The sequence below is a fragment of the Gekko japonicus genome, unplaced genomic scaffold, assembly GCF_001447785.1.
Source record: "Gekko japonicus isolate JY-2015 unplaced genomic scaffold, Gekko_japonicus_V1.1 scaffold347, whole genome shotgun sequence".
Classification (NCBI taxonomy): Eukaryota; Metazoa; Chordata; class Lepidosauria; order Squamata; family Gekkonidae; genus Gekko; species Gekko japonicus.
The window spans coordinates 863,641-882,622 of NW_015173133.1; the positions used below are offsets into that span (position 1 = coordinate 863,641).

Here is an 18,982-nt window from a genome sequence, read left to right on the forward strand (position 1 = left end):
GGGGTCACAACACCGTCTGGTGACCCCCGGCCCTAGGGAGGCCAGGCTTGCTACAACTAGAGCCAGGTCCTTTTCAGTGGCAGCTCCCACCTGGTGGAACAAGCTCCCGGAGGAGATCAGGGCCCTGCGGGACCTTTAGCAGTTCCACAGGGCTTCCAAGACTGAGCTCTTCCGCCAGGCTTTTGAGTAGGAGCCGCCACTACTACCACCGCCAATAATATTGGTACCAACGGGGTAAGAGAACGGTTCTATGAACACTAAACTGTGACAGCCACTGGATGGGGATGAGTAACATCTACGGGACATTATCCTCAGTGAAGGAGTATCGTTGCTTTATAACATTTCTGAGATACCATCTTGTTATATTGAGAGACTGAAATTAGTGAGCACTTTATTTTGTTAAATTGATTGCGGGGAGGGCAGGGTAGAAATACAATAATAAATAAATTAGTATTTTTACCTTCAAGTCTCTACTGAATGGGCAGGTTTAGAGAAGGATAATTTGAATTGGAGGAGCTGTGGTGGCTCAAGTGGTTAAGACACTGAACTGCAGACCTGAAGGTCGGTAGTTTGGCATTTCGAGACCCGAGTGCCGCATGACAGAGTGAGCTCCTGTCTCTGGTTCCAGCTCCTGCCAACCTAGCAGTTTGAAACCAAGAAATTGCAAGTGGATAAATAGGTACCACTTTGGTGGGAAGGTAACAGCGTTCCGTGCGCCTTGGCGTTTAGTTACGCCGACCACATGACCATGAAAACATCTTCGGACAGCGCTAAGGTTGCCAAGTTGACTTACCTGCAAAGTGGAAGGATTCCTGGCTCTGTTGGGAGTCTCCCCATTTGCGCGCATGCGCCACGAAGTGATGTCATCGCGTCACCCACATTGGGGGCGGGGCACCGTGACTCGAGGGAAAACCATAGAGTTTTCCCTCGATTCACAGAGTGTCTCCCCCACAACGTGGCCAGCGTGATGATGTCACCTCCGGGTTCCCCCCGGGTCCCGATCTGCTGGCGGTGGGTAACGGGCCTCCTGGGCGGGAATATACCCGCCCCCAGCGGGGGCTTGGGAAGCCTAGACAGCACTGGCTCTTCGGCTTGGAAACAGAGATGAGCACCGCAACCCTAGAGTCAGATTCGACTGACTTTCGAGCAAGGGAAACCTTTACCTTTAATTTGAATTGGAGGGTGTTTTCTCATTCCAATTATTCCCCAGCTCTCTTCATCCCTCATTCCAAGATATCTTAAAACAGTTAAGGGCTGGAGTAGACAACTCATCTATGTCAACCTGTCCACCCCACCCCGACCTCCCAATTTTCAACTGACACTACAATTGCGTCTAACCCACTACACTTCACATCTATGTCAACCTATCCACCCCACCCCGACCTCCCAATTTTCAACTGACACTACAATCAGCATTTACTGATTCTTAGTGCCGCCGTCACTGTACCACCACCGAGTTGCCATCTTCGACGGTGGATTAGATCTGGAGGTGAGCCGGCCCTGGGCAGATGCCTAGGTAACCAAATAATGCATGCTGTCAGGTTAGGTTGATGATTGAACTCATCCTGGATTGAGAAAAATTTTAACATCAAGAGCATCGCACTTTATTTAATGATTGTCTTTACTGTGTAATAATGTTGTTATGGCAATTGCCTTTGTTGTAGCCGCCCTGAGCCTGCTGGGGAGGGCGGGGTATAAATCTAACAAACAAACAAACAAACAAATAAAATAAGCACATTTAATTATTCAGCTGTTTGCTTTTTAAAACAAGCAAAGCCCTTACTTTTTCTATGTGGCTCCTTTTCACTGTGTCACTGATAGGCCCTCAGCTGTGAATCTGCTATTAGAGAAAGTGGTACTGATTAGGGTTGGGATGAATGAAGCCACTTTCTGAAGTGTGAACATTGCCTGCCCACCCAGTGGTGGAGGCTGCTGGGGGGGGGGGGGGGTATAGAAAACAGGCAGTTGTTGCACTTGCCTATTTGCAGGGTGGCACCCTCAGGAGGTCTGATCTGATGGACAGAGCCTAGCATGGGAGAGGCCATCTTGCAGATACACTGAATTAAGTAACAGTCTAAGGCCATGCAGGGCTTTGTAGATGACAAGTCAGTACCTTGAATCGAATTCAGTAACAGATAAGGAGCCAATGGACTCACTGCAGAATGAGTGTAATAATACAACAGTCATGATAAGATGATGCCTTTTATTTCCTAGGAAAATCAAGTACTTGGAACCTGGCTGGACATGCACCCAAGTGTCCTGTGTGAATTCTGGAATCATTTTTTTAGTCATTCTACCACGATATGCTCAAAATGCAAATAGGAATGGAGTGTGACAGTGTCCCTTTGAACTCAAGGGAGGTATAGGAAGGGGGGGGGAACAACCACAGGAAAAGGTCGCTTGCTTTACATATTACAGTATATTGTTTTCATGGTAGGTGAGTCAGCTCTACTGGTATAGAAAGGCCCTTACAGCTAGAGAGATCTCTATACACCTTACGAACGATTCTCGCCCTCATGCTGAACAAGGGAGAAGGGGGAAAGCAGCTGAACCCTAACCCAGGAAGAAGCCGCTGTCACCATCTCCTCCTTAATACGCCGTTTCCAAATCCAGCCAATCATGCTTCTCTCCGGGTGTCAAAGAGAGGCAGGTAACCATAGCAACCGCGGAGAAGCTTAGCTCTTGCCCATGATTGGGTGATTCAAACGGCTTTTCTAGGCATTGTGTCTAGGAAGGAAGGAAGGAAGGAGAGAGGGTGGGAGAAGCAGCTGCTAGCCTGCCTCGGCGAGCTTTGCCAGGGTTTCCAAAGTTCAGGATGCGGCCCCGCAGTGGAATCAGCCCGAGTTTTGTGTCCGAGCAACGGATTCGACAGCTGGAACAGAAGTTGCGGGTAAGTCCCGTCCAGTTAAAACCTCTCTCTGGGCCTTCGGGAACAAACAGTGGAATATATTTTAATGATAAATACCGGGACGGGGTTTATGTCAAGTGTTAATGGAGCTAAAGGGGTCATGATCTATCCCTGGGCGGGCGTGGATGCCCTATTCCGTACTCTTTTGTGGACTTGCGTCGAGATAAGCAGTTATAATATTTTGATGGTGTCGCTTTTATAAAATGCGTAACAAAATCTTCTAGAAAGGGTTCTCAGGCTGAAGGGATCTAAGGGTTCTTGGGCTGAAGTTGCAGCCAGTGTTCCCTCTAAGCTGAGTTAATGTGAGCTAGCTCACCGTTTTTTTTAGCCTCCGGCTCACACATTTTCCTCTTAGCTCAGAAAGGATGGCTCCAGAGCAAACTAATTTATGCAGCAGCCAAATCGCTCACAACTTTAATGCCAGTAGCTTACAAGGTAGAATTTTTGCTCACAAGACTCCACAGCTTAGAGAGAGCATTGGTTGCAGCATGTGTCAAACCCACAGCAAAAATTCCATGTTGACTTAGTTGCTTAAATGGACGAGTTAGAGGTGATAAAGTGGTATGCCTTATTTAGACAGTGAAATGTTTCTTTTTCAAATATGATGCATATAAAAGGAATGAAGAGAGAGGAAGGAAAGGAAAAAAGAATAAAATTTAATCACTTAACATTGCTGTGATTTTTAAAAAAAATTATTCAAAGTGTTTTGACAAAATGTTAACTCCATCTAAAGCACTGCAGACCTTTTTGTACCCATGCCTTATGTTATCTCTGTATAAAAGGCTGGAATTAAAAGGAATGAGAGCCAAGCTACCTATTTCACTATATTGTTCTCATAGCAGGTGATTCAGCTCTCCTTAGAAAAGCTCTTACAGCTAGAGAGATCTCTATACATCTGGGAAGGAGAGAGTTCATATCAAACACACTATATTTGCAGAACAGTTTATTGTTGCAGTGGAGGAAGCATTGGTTATTTGGATGTCTTGATCCTTCTCTTTTTATTTTTAGTGGCAATTTTTCTCTAGCTAGCCTATTTGGAGAGAAAAGTGTAGGAAAAACCTGCCAATTGGGTAATGCCACATGTAGTTTTCCTCTTAAGGTTGGATCAGCTGACCTTTTTGCTTCATCTCAGCCAATTCCCCCCCCCCATACAACCCTTGTTACACATGGCTTTTTTTTTCTATGAAAGTCCCATGGCATAGCTTTTTTGGTGGAACTTTATTTAAAATTACCCCAGTTATTCTTGAACATGCTAAATAGACCAGAATCACAACAATACAGAAAACACTAGCATATGTAAAGGAGATAATAAATAAAAGGCATATATGTCACCCCTCCTTCTTCCTAGCCTACATTTAAACATAAAATGCAATTTCTAAATGCTTACCAATTTTTTCAGAAAAGTTAAGACTGTTTCACTGCAAATCAGATTTGAGAGATTCAAAGTTTTAAGGTATGGCTATCTTATATAAGGCACAATTGTGCGAACCTCACATGACTTTCTTAAGTCATCTAATTTGTTTTCTCTCAAGGTATAATGTTAGGCACTTCTGACCATTCTGAAGAATAATTATTGCGCACTTTGTACCATCTGTTCTGTGAGTTATTCTGGACATAAAGCCACTGATTTATAAGTTATTCTGAAGGCTGAAGCTGTAGATTTGCTGGGACAGTGAAAAAATATGTTTGTGAATTTACACAAGAACGTAAATGCAAACTCTCAGACCTACTGTGTCAGAAGCTTAGAGAGAGCATTGGTTGCAGCATGTGTCAAACCCACAGCAAAAATTCCATGTTGACTTAGTTGCTTAAATGGACGAGTTAGAGGTGATAAAGTGGTATGCCTTATTTAGACAGTGAAATGTTTCTTTTTCAAATATGATGCATAATTGTTGGAAGCCATAAAAGGAATAAAGAGAGAGGAAGGAAAGGAAAAAAGAATAAAATTTAATCACTTAACATTGCTGTGATTTTTAAAAAAAATTATTCAAAGTGTTTTGACAAAATGTTAACTCCATCTAAAGCACTGCAGACCTTTTTGTACCCATGCCTTATGTTATCTCTGTATAAAAGGCTGGAATTAAAAGGAATGAGAGCCAAGCTACCTATTACAGTATATTGTTCTCATAGCAGGTGATTCAGCTCTCCTTAGAAAAGCTCTTACAGCTAGAGAGATCTCTATACATCTGGGAAGGAGAGAGTTCATATCAAACACACTATATTTGCAGAACAGTTTATTGTTGCAGTGGAGGAAGCATTGGTTATTTGGATGTCTTGATCCTTCTCTTTTTATTTTTAGTGGCAATTTTTCTCTAGCTAGCCTATTTGGAGAGAAAAGTGTAGGAAAAACCTGCCAATTGGGTAATGCCACATGTAGTTTTCCTCTTAAGGTTGGATCAGCTGACCTTTTTGCTTCATCTCAGCCAATTCCCCCCCCCCATACAACCCTTGTTACACATGGCTTTTTTTTTCTATGAAAGTCCCATGGCATAGCTTTTTTGGTGGAACTTTATTTAAAATTACCCCAGTTATTCTTGAACATGCTAAATAGACCAGAATCACAACAATACAGAAAACACTAGCATATGTAAAGGAGATAATAAATAAAAGGCATATATGTCACCCCTCCTTCTTCCTAGCCTACATTTAAACATAAAATGCAATTTCTAAATGCTTACCAATTTTTTCAGAAAAGTTAAGACTGTTTCACTGCAAATCAGATTTGAGAGATTCAAAGTTTTAAGGTATGGCTATCTTATATAAGGCACAATTGTGCGAACCTCACATGACTTTCTTAAGTCATCTAATTTGTTTTCTCTCAAGGTATAATGTTAGGCACTTCTGACCATTCTGAAGAATAATTATTGCGCACTTTGTACCATCTGTTCTGTGAGTTATTCTGGACATAAAGCCACTGATTTATAAGTTATTCTGAAGGCTGAAGCTGTAGATTTGCTGGGACAGTGAAAAAATATGTTTGTGAATTTACACAAAAACGTAAATGCAAACTCTCAGACCTACTGTGTCAGAACATCCTAAACACTGTTTTGAAGTTAAAATCCATAGCAAAATTACCTTGCCTTCTCATTTTGTTTCCCAGGCTAAAGAAGAAAGAATCATAGTGCTAGAAACAGAAAATGCCCTTCTGCATCTCAAGCTTGCAGAGGTAATAATGGCTATAGTGTGTCCTTATCTCTGAAAACAAGAAAAACTGTATGTTCTAGTGCCCTGTTTCTATTCCCATTTTAGCCTTTAATTTCAATTCTTCCTTGAGCCCAACCTGTACAGATGAACACCTTGATCAAGAAATCCTGCTTCTACTTGTAGTGTTCCCTTTCTGGATCAGGGAATTAATCTCCATTAGTTGTGCTCTCTCACCAAAGGTAAAATATGTACCTTGCTTGTGGCTTCTTATGTTTCTTTGGGAAGTGTGTTCACTGCACATAACAGGTGGGGATTACAGTCTATCAGGATATCATAGTCTGGATGGAGATGTGCCTTCCCATCTGCCTTGTGAATTTCTTGGTCTGCCAATGCAATGTAGAACTCCCTTCCTCACCTGTGGGGTCATAACTCAGACTCCTCTTTTTTCTGGCATGTGATTCTGAAGTCACGTGTCTTCTGTCAGGTGCTTGCAGCCCCTGGTTCCCATGATGCTGTCTGACTGTTAAAAATCCGTCTTGGGTCTGGAAAAGTTAAAGACCGATGTCTTAATGCAAGTAGCTTGAAATGTACCATAACTTCCTTGTGGTTGTATTTCAGACAAAAACCACTCATGCAACTGCTTGTAGGAATGACTGAGGCAGTTTATTGGTAAATGGAATTTCATATCAGTAGAACATCTAGAAGTGTTCAGGCTGATCTGTATTACAGATTTTGCAGGTTCCTGCCTTTGTCATGGGAGGTGATTTGTTCATGTTTTTTTCATGTGATTAACACATGCACTAGGGAAACACATTGTAGGAAGCTGGAACCAAACGTAGCTCTCAGCAGCAGTTTCTCACGTTATTCACACAGCTCAACAGGTGCCTTGCTAGTACTCCATTTGAGTTGTGATTTGTGAAATGGCCCATTTAATTGCACCGGTTATCTCAATCATTTCATTTTGTTGATAAAAATTAAGAACTGCACGATGGATTGAAGAATCTTAAACATGGCCAGATGTGCCTGCTTCTTTGTGTCTTATTTTATTCCATAATTTTTAGAGCAATGGTGGAAAATAATAGGCAGTCCTTACTGAGGGTGGTTTTTGCCGTCTAAGCAGAGCTGCTAGAGATTTGGAGAACTTGAAGCAGTTGGAGCTCAGGGCAGCATTAAGGACAGACTGCGGGGATTAGTAGTAATAGCAACCGCCAGCCAAAGGCTTCTAATCTAGGCTGAGACTTTAAATGCTGTGTGACCTCATGCAAGTCGCTTGCCCATGTGTAGTCTTGGTTAACTCTTTCAGTATGAAAATGAGGATCAACTGGGGGAGGGAATAAAACTTGACTGAAATCCAGATGGTGCCTTTTGAGCTTGGCTTTCAATGGAACTCTTCTAAAAATACTGCAGCTGAGTTCAGAAGACTATAATTTCTTCAGTGCTTTGAAAAGTTTCAGCTTGGATCTCTTCAGGAACTTGGGTCAACCTTTATTTTATTTATTTAATTCATTTTTACCATGCCTTTCACCCCAATGGGGGGGACCCAATGCAGTTAGCATCATTCTCCTGCCATGTTTTCCTCACAACAACCCTGTGTGGTTGGTTAGGCTGAGAGAGTGTGACTAGCCCAAGGTCACCCAGTGAGCTTTCGTGGCACAAGTAGGGATTCAAACGTGGGTCTCCCAGCCACTGGTCCGACACTCTTAACCACTACACCACGCTGTACCTGTATTTTTAATCTCAGGCATGCAGAACCGAGACTGTTTCTGACACAGGCTCAGCACCCATCTGTGGTGCACACTGTGAAAAAATGAAATGGCTGATGTTTTTCAAAATTGACTGGGGAGCACTTAAAGAAATTAGCTGTGCTGTATTGTGAAAAATAAGGTTAAGAATACAAGGACTACAATTACTGGACCAAGGTCACCCAGTGAGCTTTCGTGGTACAAGTAGAGATTCAAACGTGGGTCTCCCAGCCACTGCTCCGACACTCTTAACCACTGCACCACGCTGTACCTGTACTTTTAATCTCAGGCATGCAGAACCGAGACTGTTTCTGACACAGATTCAGCACCCATCTGTGGGAAATAAGCATAGAACACCATAGAGGGAGACCCTGTGGTGCACACTGTGAGAAAATGAAATGGCTGATGTTTTCCAAAATTGACTGGGGAGCACTTAAAGAAGTTAGCTGTGCTGTATGTGAAAAATAATGTTAAGAATACAAGGACTACAATTACTGGGTCATGTCATATACTACCTCTGATTGTGAAGGCTGCATTTACCTTTCATGGCTAATAGCTATTGATAAAAGGAACACTTCATCTGTTATTTTTCTAAATGGCCGTATGTGTGGATCAGTGATTCTCACTGTAAGATCAAGAGGGAAGAGAAGGAACAGGGAGAGCTTGGAAAGGAGGCTCAGGAGAAAATCTGAGTTTGCCTCTGTGTAATGTATGAAATAAGGAGCTGCGGTGGCTCAAGTGGTTAAGACGCTGAACTGCAGGCTGTGGAAGGTCAGTAGTTCAGCAGTTCGAGACCCGGGTGCCGCATGATGGAGTGAGCTCCTGTCTCTAGTTCCAGCTCCTGCCAACCTAGCAGTTCGAAAGCAAGAAATTGCAAGTAGACAAATAGGTACCACTTCGGTGGGAAGGTAACAGCGTTCCGTGCGCCTTGGTGTTTAGTCATGCCGGCCACATGACCACAGAAATGTCTTCGGTCAGTGCTGGCTCTTCGGCTTGGAAACGGAGATGAGCACCGCATCCCTAGAGTCGGATTTGACTGGCTTTCGAGCAAGGGAGACCTTTACCTTATTGTGTGAAATAACCATATATACAGTCTGGTACTCAATAATGATGTATATTTAAATTGTTGGAGGTAGCAGAAATGGACAAATTAAGTGTAATATTGCAAGGGAAAGATGATAAAGTATTTCAAGAAAGATGGGCCACGATATACAAATGGATAAAGGAAAAGAATAAATAATAGACTCAATAATATGATTTATGTAAATATTAAGATATGTATGATTATATTTTGTAAAATGGAAAATAAACATTAAAAATGATGTATATTTATAAATACTAAACATGAAAAATAGAATAGAAATGTGTTCAGTGTTAACTGATGTGAGTTTCCTGCATTTTATGTTGGAGGTGGGGGGAAATAGTACAGAGTTTCTTTGAGAATGGATTCTGAAAAATACAGTGCATTCAGAAGTGGGTTTTGGACATTCTGCCAGACATGTAATTGAAGCAGCTATGACATGTAATTGAAGCAGCATACTTTAAAGAGTAAAAACCTTCTATATTAGGCTGAAGCATCCCCTGCTGTTCTCCTTCTGGGATTGCAGCCTTTCTCTGTCTAAACATTTTTATCCTGTCATTCAAGTGGCAAACAGGGTTGTCCCAAATGAAGTGAACAGAAGGGAGCACAGGGTCTGCCAACCAATGTTCCCGCTAAGCTGTGGAGTCTTGTGAGCAAAAATTCTACTTTGTGAGCTACTGGCATTAAAGTTGTGGGCGAGCAATTTGCCTGCTGCATAAATTAGCTTGCTCTGGAGCCATGTTTCCTGAGCTAAGACAAAAATGTTTGAGCCAGAGGCTAAAAAACTGTGAGCTAGCTCACACTAACTCAGCTTAGAGGGAACAGTGCTGCCAACAGAAGTGTAAGTTTATAATTAGCCATGCAAAAAGAGAATTTGAGGAGTGGATTGCTAAAAGCATCAGGACAAATAATAAGCATTTCTTTAAATAAATCTAGAACAGGAAACCAGCCAGAAAAGTAGTTGGGCCTTTGGGTGACCAAGGAATAAAAAGATTGCTAAAGGAAGATAGAGAGATGGCAGAGGTCAACTAATTATTTGCCTGTGCTCACTGTGGAAAGTGTGTGGCATATACACAGGCCACAGCTACTGTTTTCAGGAAGAGAGTCTGAAGAACTGAGTCAAATTGACAAGAAATGAAGTACATCATTGTGCTTCTGGTGTAGGCTGGCCTTGGAGAGAACTTTCTAACTTCTAAAGACTGAAAACGCACTCCTCCCCCTTGGTGCATAATGTGATGCTTTCCCACTGAAACCATTGCTTCATATTCATAGACGACAGGTCCATCAGTGTCTACTAGGTAAAGGTTCCCTTGCTCGAAAGCCAGTCGAATCCAACTCTAGGGTTGCGGTGCTCATCTCCGTTACAAAGCCGAAGAGCCAGCGCTGTCCGAAGACGTTTCCGTGGTCATGTGGCCGGCATGACTAAACACCAAGGCGCACGGAACGCTGTTACCTTCCCACCGAAGTGGTCCCTATTTATCTACTTGCAATTTCTTGCTTTCGAACTGCTAGGTTAGCAGGAGCTGGAACTAGAGACAGGAGCTCACCCTGTCTTGCGGCCCCCGGGTCTTGAACCACTGAACTACTGACCTTCCACAGCCTGCAGTTCAGCGTCTTACCCACTTGAGCCACCGCAGCTCCAAGTCTACTAGCCATGGACTAAAGGGAAGCTCAAAAATCAGAGGCAGTAAGTTTCTGAATACCAGTGCCAGGAGGCAACATCAGGGAAGGCCTCGGCCTCTATGCCCTGTTGTTGGACCTCCGGAGGAACTGGTTGGCCACTGTGAGCTAGGATGCTAGACTACATGAAACACTGATTTGATTCAGCCAGGCTCTTCTTCTGTACTCCTCCGCCCTGTTCTGCCCTTGCAGTAAACCTGTGAGGTAGGTAGAGTGAGTGGCTGATGGTCACACAGCTAGTTTCATGTATGAGTTGGAATTCGCACCTGGGTCTCCCTAGACCAGTGTTCTAACCATTACACTATACTGGCTCTTATCTTTGAACTTATATGCTCTGACATCAGTGGAAGGGAAGGCACTTAATATGGTTGAAATAAATGCCACAAATCAAAGAAACAATCAGAGGATCCTTGCAGATCTGAGGATCTCACCAGTTCTATGATAGTAACAATGCTGTGCAATGTGCAAGGATGCTCACATGCTAATGAAAGAACACCAGAAAAATAGCATGTGTATATTGTACACAAGAAGAGCATAGTACTTCTATATATCCATAATATATAATGAGTATATATCCATAATGTATAATGAGTATTGGAGCACCGATATTTTATATTTTATTTTTTACTAATTTTAATTAACTGTAGTATTCTGTATTACTGTATTTATATATTGTTTTTATTGTTACAATCTGGCATTTGCCCTTGTTAGCCGCCCTGAGCCTTTGGGGAGGACGGGATACAAATCTAAAGAATAACTAACTAACTAAATAAATAAAATATATCTTCTGAATATTGCTTTATTTATTTACTTACTTCATTTATAATCTACCTTTCTCCCTAATGAGTATCCAAAGCAGCTTACATCATTTTCCTTCTCCTCCATTTTATCCTCACAACAACCTGTGAGGTAGGCTGGGCTGAGAATATGTGTCTGGCCCAAGGTCACCCACCAGGCTTCCGTGGCAGAGTGGGGATTGGCTCTGCCAGATCATAGTCCAACATTCTATCCACACTAGTTCTTATAGTGCAATCTTGTGCAGCACTTCTCTTGATAATGGATTTAAACTGGAATTACTGCATAGGATTCTACTTCAGCAGTTACACAACTACCACCCTTTTTCTTATCCTAATGCAACTATAGCTGCATCCATATGGTGGTCTGAAAATTAGAATCCTCCACAGCAAGTAGCAGGTGAGGCAGGAACAGCATCCACATACACCCATTTCTGTACCACTTGTTGCTACTCCTCGTGCTTCTCTCCTCGCTCCTGCTGCACCTGTACAAAAGCACAGGCCATGATGGCAATATCGTAAATACCCTCCACAAGTCTGGAAAAAAATCCTTTACCTACTGAACCATGTTGTGAACAATACAGTTCAGCTCAGAAGTGAGGGGAATGTAGGCCAAGTCCCCCCGGGGGGCGAGGAAACCCCCGCCCAAGAGGCCCGTTACCCGCCGCCGGCAGATCAGGTCCCAGGGGGAACCCCACCCCCAAAGCACGCGATGTGCCCGGCGTCAGCACGTCACCCAGAAGTGACGCAGTCGCGTTGGGGGCGGGGCTGCAGTCAACCGAGGGAAAACTATGGTTTTCCCTCGGATGATTGTGGCCCCGCCCCGGCGTGCCCGACGTGGTTGCGTCACTTCCTGGTGATGTAATTGCGGCACGCGCTTTGCGCACGCACACAAACTCCCGGAGCAGCGTTGGACTCCCCCGCTATACCTATGGTAAGGACTTGGCAACCCTAGGGGAATGGTGTGCAGCAATGGGCTGCTCCCTGCCATTTTGAAAGCAAAGCTTAAGCTCCACCCACTCACTGTAGTGGCGACAGGGAATGTCCACACCAGCACTGCCTTTCAGCTGTTCTGTGAATTCTCATTTCAGCACAATTAAAACAGGTTTATTTTTAACCTGGTTTAAAGGTGAAAGCCCCAGGAACATCACAAGCCATGTTTAGAATAAGAAGGATGACATCATTTGGACATTCCCCAGGGACTTCCTGGTTTCCATGAAAGGAAGAATCCCCATGTAGAAGTGAATTCTTCTACATGGGGATTCTGAGACAATTTCTTCCTGGAAATTGTTTTCTAGGCAATGTGGGGGGGAGGGAGGGTTTCCCATCTGTTTTATAAAAATAAAAGAATATAAGTGCAGCAGAAATGTTTTTAATGAACAGCATTAAGTAGAATCCAACAAGCTATACTTTGATTTATTTGAGATTGTTTTCTGTGATAGCACCAAAGCTTAAATTTGAGTGGATGTCTGGAAAGAATACACAGGGTTAAAAGGAGCCCAGTGTGCTCAAAGCTGATTTTCATTTCTCTCCGATGTATAAATACAAATGGAATTTCAGAACTTTTTTCTACAAGAGGGCAAATCTTAATCAATTCAGTATGTCTGCAACTAGAATCTCTCTCAACTGAGTGAACTGGGGGACAATATAATTCATTCAAAAATACCTTCTCACTGCTTAGTCATATCAGGGTGGTCCAAAGAGTGCTTAAGGGATTGGGAGTGGCTGCTGTATGAAAAACACGAGCTCATAGGTCCATGGACTTACTTGCATGGTTCTTACCAACAACCACCATAGTAACAGTTTTCAAGTATTCCATAAATATAAATTAACAGTCACAAGCAAATAGTTGAAAAAGCATTCTGCAATAGATTTTTAAAAAATCTTCCACAGATTCTGAAAAGTTTGATTATTTATTTATTCGATTTATAGTCCGCCCTCCCCGCGAGCGGACTCAGGGCAGCTAACATAAGGGCATGCGTGTCAATATAAAAACATAGTAAAAACAGACTAAAACATTTCTAATATACAAATAAAGTGCTTCAAGCTGGTCATGATCTTCAGTTTAAAGATGGTGGAGATGGTATCCAGAATCAGGTCTTAAACTCAGTGGCGCCCACACGTCGTAGTACCGCAGTGTGATCGATCTCAGGGCCACTCCTGCACCCCGTTGTTCCAAGCTCGTTGGTGGTGGTTGTAGTGGCAGCTCCTACTCAAAATCCTGGCGGAAGAGCTCTGTCTTGCAGGCCCTGCGGAACTGCATAAGGTCTCACAGGGCCCTGATCTCCTTCGGGAGCTCATTCCACCAGATAGGAGCTGCCATCGAAAAGGCTTTTGCCCTAGTAACTGCAAGCCTGGCCTCTTTAGGGCCTGGAATCACCAGCAGGATGTTGTGTCCCTGACCGTAGTGCCCTTGGGGGAATATATGGGGAGAGGCGGTCCCTCAGGTATGTCAGACCCTGGCTGTATAGGGCTTTAAAGGTAATAACCAGCACTTTGAAGCGAATCCGGTACGCTATTGGCAGCCAGTACAGCGCTTTCAGTGGTGCCAAAAAAAAAGTCACCCAGATCAATTTGGTAATTTTTAATCTTTCAGTGCTATCACATTTCTGTCCCACTCTTCCTTCCAGGAGCTCAGCTCAGCCAATATGGTGCTCCACTCCTGTAGTTGATCCTGACATCAATCCTGTGAATAGGTTGTGCTGAGAAAGACAGCAAATGGCCTACAGTCACGCAGTGATTTCAGTGATAGTCTTTCCCAGTTCCTAGTCTGATACTGTGATTATTGGAAGTTTTTAATGCAGTTTTTGTTGCTTCATGCAACAAAACTACCAGAATGATAAATGGTTAAAATTATTTTAATATGAAGAATTAAAATACCTTGTATGACATTATCTAAGCCTTGTTCCAGAATTAAAGTCATAATCTTAGGACAAGTATCTAAATTATAAATTCTGTCACTACAACAGTGGCTTGTTCAAAACCACTCAGCAGTTCCCACTGATAACTGGGTCACACTATTTGGATTGAGTGCAGATTCTAATGTCTGATTGGTTTTTGAAGGAAAATATTGTAAATGTGGTTGGGTCATACTAACTGGGGAAGTAGCAAATTAATACTTGTAGGTTCTCTTCTGAACAGTTTTTTTCCCCATTACCAGATCCAGTGTTAAGATAATTATGCAATCGTACTGTTATAGGCTGTAACATCTCTGAATTCACATTTTATACCTATGTGTTTTATGGAAGTGTAGAATTGTTAAACCATATTTTCCTTAATTATCGGTTTCTTTTATTTTTTTAAAATAGAGTCAAAGCATGATGGGGAAAAGCTCAACTAAAGAATTGCCCAAAAGTGATGTACTAAACTGTAAATTGCGCTGCTTGCATGGAAGTACCAGGTCAACTATAATCCAGCTTTATGGTGCAATACAGGTAAAGAGGCCTACCAGAAGTTAAAAGATGGTGTATGTTTTAACATATGGGTGACTATATTGAGGAGAGAAAGAGGGGAGAATTTGGCTCCTTGGTTTAATGTGACCCACAGACCACTAGTGGAATAGATCTTGAAAAATACTTTGGTGACAGTAGTATAATATCTACATTTTTATACAGCATTGGCCTAGTTATTGTTGTCATGTGTGCCCTCTTGACACAATATCTGGGAATCCTGCTGCAAAATAATTGTGAAAAGATAAAACATAGTACACTGGATCATCCAAGTGTTTTCAGTGTCTCAAGTGTGCTTTCAGCATAGAGGAGAGATTTTTGTCAAGTACCCTCTCACTGCACGTCCTCCACACCATGGCCTGCACTGTTCCCTCCAGGAGAAGGAGGAGGCTGCGGTGGTGGTAGAGGTGAGGATTTCTGTTCCGCGAGTGGACTCCAAGGATACAACTAGTTTCATGTCCCTTTGGGGTGCTTAAATTAAGCTGAAGTCAACAGAAACAGTATGCAAGACTATGACTTTGGCCTCTATGCCTGTGATGCTAATTAAACAGATGTTAATCATGTATGGAAATAAAATACTAAAGCTATAATCCTGTGCATTGTTAGGTCACTTACAGAGCAATCCTGGGGGGGGGGGGGGAATCGGAATAGGAAGTCATCTGACCCCAATGCTGGCGTAAGTCGGATATACGCCGGTGTAAGGGGCATTTACACTGGCAGAGGGCACACGTGCACCAGCATGGTTGCACTACAACCATACATCCGCAGAGTGACGGTGCAAACCCCAGAACCAGCAAAAATATGGGCGTGCCAGGGGGCATGGTGCCAGCCAGTCAGCTCCCAAAGCATTTTCAGCATGGGAATGCCCCCCAGAACAGGTGCACTTCCCCCCACTCAGCTGTGGCCATGCCCTTGGGTAACCAAGTAGCTCAGGGTATTGACCAAGTGCACACCCAATCAGCATAGCCCCCATGCCATCCCCAACTTGGGAGATCACCTCACAACTCCAAAGGTAGGGTACGCTGCTGGGATGCTGTCTGACAGCTCCCTGCCATGCAGACTTAGAGCTAGCACACATGCACCTTGGTGGTGGGCAAAACACAGCAAGGCACCTAGCACCACTGGGCGAGCACTTCGGGGAAAGAGATCAGGAGGAGAGCAAAGTCCACATTCCATGGCTGACCTCTCCCAGATTTCAGGCCCTGCAGGTACATCAGCTCATCTGGGATCTCAAGGGGCAGCCACACACAAACAGGCAAGCAAGGAACACTTTCCCCAACCCCCTCCCCCCCTCCCCGGCCAACAACAGTGGCATCAAACTGCACTGGACATGGCATCTTTCACTCCTGAACCTGGCAGCTGGGGGGGCCAGGTGCATCCTTCAGATGAACATGTGCTCTGTGCAGCAGACAGTTCAGTGTGTCAGGGGCCCCCTGAGACAGCTACGGAGGGGAGGGGGTGCCAAAGGTGGTGCCACTGTACCAGGCTGCTTGCACTGCCTGTTGGCAGCACTCCCCCTGTACAAAAAGTCCTGGCCGGTGGGAATCCCCTCCAACCTGAGTGCCAAGTGATCCTACCTGATGCCCGAACCCTTCCCTTGCAAGTGCAGAACGCCCTGACACTGCTGACAGAGTGCATATCCAGAAGCACGGAGGTTCTGACAGGGCGCTGGATCAGGTGCAGATGATCTGGATTCCACCACCTGTTGGATCCCCACTGCGGCATCAGAGTGCCAGGCAGGGCATCCACGACTGCCAAATGCCCCACAAGCTGCCAACGAGGAATGTTGGAAGCTGCTCCACTGTGTGTATTCTTCTCACACAGGTGCCAGTCCAGCAGGTAGTAGACCCATCACCCCATCTGTGGAGCCCCACCATGTGCCCCTCGCAACACCAGAAGCTGGTTCTTGAGAACATGTGGACACTTCCAGTCTTCTGGCCCTTCCCTACCCACGCCCATTGGGGATGCACCCCTAGGACCAAATGACCAAGTGGCGGTTCAGACGTCAGTGCCCTGATCCCAGCCTTACCATTCTGCTGTCCCAGGTTCCCTCCAATAAAGCTCATCCATTGTGTCCATCCCAGGTGTTGCCGTTGGACTACGGGAGGTGGGAGTACGTCGGGGGTACCACACTCATCCATTGTGTCCATCCCAGGTGTTAGCGTTTGTTGTGGACTACGGGAGGTGGGAGTACGTCGGGGGTACCACACAATCTTCACAGACAAAACTCTGTCGGGGGGCCCATCCTGACAATAATCCCACCACAGCAGTGGACACATATGGATGGGAGAGAAAGGCTGTGCAACAGGCCGCCATCCCCCCCCCAGCCAAAAGCACAGACCACCAATCAAAAACTGTAGAGCTGACCCATGGGCCCCATGAATCAGTCATGAATACATTTCCCTGGGGGAAATGTACTGCCACGGCAGTGAGCACAGACACCAGTTTCATGGGTGCACACTAATGGATCAGTCCTGGCAGTGGTTCCTGAGCATGTGGGGCCAGCAAGGGCTGATGACCTGTGCAGGAACTGGTGTGCAAATGATGCTGTTGGCTCATGGAAACTTCATGGGTAGCATTCGATGCAGCTGAGCTAAGATGGTTAATTTCATAGGGCAGTCCCCTTATGGGGCACAGCATCTACCAGGCAACCACAGATGCCAATGACAAAAATAAAGGGTACCACAGTTGATATGTGTCACCGTACCTGACGGCTTCCCTGCTCAATGGCTACCATGAGAGTTAATGCCATCACTACATGTGCCAACCCAGGTCCCAGCCACCCAAAACCATCCTAGGGCCCAGTACCTACAGAGCTAGGAGCATTCACCTGTCTTCAGGTGGATGCTGGGGGCCTGCACCGTAGAGGAATTGGCCATCTGTTCAGATGTGCGGTGCCTTCCACGACAGATACACACCCCATAGTGCCTGTGGAAATTACACCTTGGCCTCTGGCCTGGGGTGTGACTTAACACATAGAGAAATTCCTAGCTCTAGTCACTGTTGTCACTTCCCTTGTTTAGGGGACCAAACCATTGTGAAAAACAGATTGGGTGACAGGGGGACTTCCCATGGCTGCATCCATGGGGGACTGAGGGGCACAATGTGACACAGAAGTGTCCTTGCACCGTCGACACACCCTTTGGAGCCCAGAGGTTCTGAGGGCTGCTACAGATGGGCCACGGGAATGCGACCGTAGTTCCGGGCAAGCCCTGAACGTGGCTAGCTGTCGCCAGGGGATGCAGCTTCTGGTGCCACAGAGGAGGGGAGGGCTGCGGCCACTTGCCAGGTCTCCAGCCATTGGCCACGTCTGGCACAGCCCATCCCACACACCCTTTCCTCCATGTGGGCAGCAATCGAGCAGAAGTGGCAGGAAGCCCTTGGCAGGGGCCAGCAATGGATGGAGGGGCTGGCAGCATCTGTAACAGCAGCTGCTGGGCACCTGGAGGGGATTCTTGCCATAGCAAGGGATGCCTGTGAAGAGCAAGAGTGCATCAAGGGGACTATTTGGGGCCCCCTGAATGTCTCTGACCCCCACCCCTCCTCCTGTGCCTACAGCAGAGGTGGCATGTGGGTTGGCACAGAGACACCCTTGGCAGTGTGGGCGGGCGTTTCGCTGTCACTGATGGCAGTGAGGGCTGCTCCCAGACATCCACGTTCTTGCCCCTTCTCAGCCTCTGCAGCCCTGTGTGCAGAGTGCCCCCATGGGGTGCAAGTGGGGCTGACGTGATGCCCCCCTCTCCACCGACAGGTGGCTGGGGCTTGTGATGGGAGCTTGTCTCTTTAAGGGGGATGTCTAACAGAGGAGGAGCGTTGCTCCTCTGGTCCGCCTCTCTCAGGCTCCTGCCGGTGATGGATGCTTGGCTCTGCCTCCTTGACTCATGGCTCCCATTGGTCTTGCCTGCCTTGTCTGTCATGCCGGCCCTGCCTCCCAACAGCACTGGAATGGAACACTGAGGCAGAATCACCGTGGACGCCGTGGCGGTAGCAGATGGCAACATTGTTGGGGCACCTTTTTCCCATTTGGCTGCCACATAACTATCCCCTTAGGGAGGCAACTGGTGACACCACCGCTGCATGGCAGTTGGCTGCCACAGTGCTGGTACAGCTCAGGATCGTTCTGCCCATTTCTCTTGACCTCGACTCCTTTCATCACAATTAAGTGTTATAACAGTTTGCCATCA

The 18,982-nt window shown here is 45.3% G+C and overlaps 1 protein-coding gene across 1 annotated transcript in view; it reads left to right on the forward strand.

The window, feature by feature from the left end:
- Positions 1 to 2,815: 2,815 nt before the first annotated feature.
- KIF25 (kinesin family member 25) overlaps positions 2,816 to 18,982 on the forward strand; it is a 76,374-nt gene continuing 60,207 nt past the window's right edge. The window contains exons 1-3 of the mRNA XM_015422167.1: positions 2,816 to 2,890; positions 6,009 to 6,074; positions 14,658 to 14,783. Coding sequence (XP_015277653.1) covers positions 2,816 to 2,890; positions 6,009 to 6,074; positions 14,658 to 14,783 — 267 coding nt within the window. The remainder of the gene's footprint in view (positions 2,891 to 6,008; positions 6,075 to 14,657; positions 14,784 to 18,982) is intronic.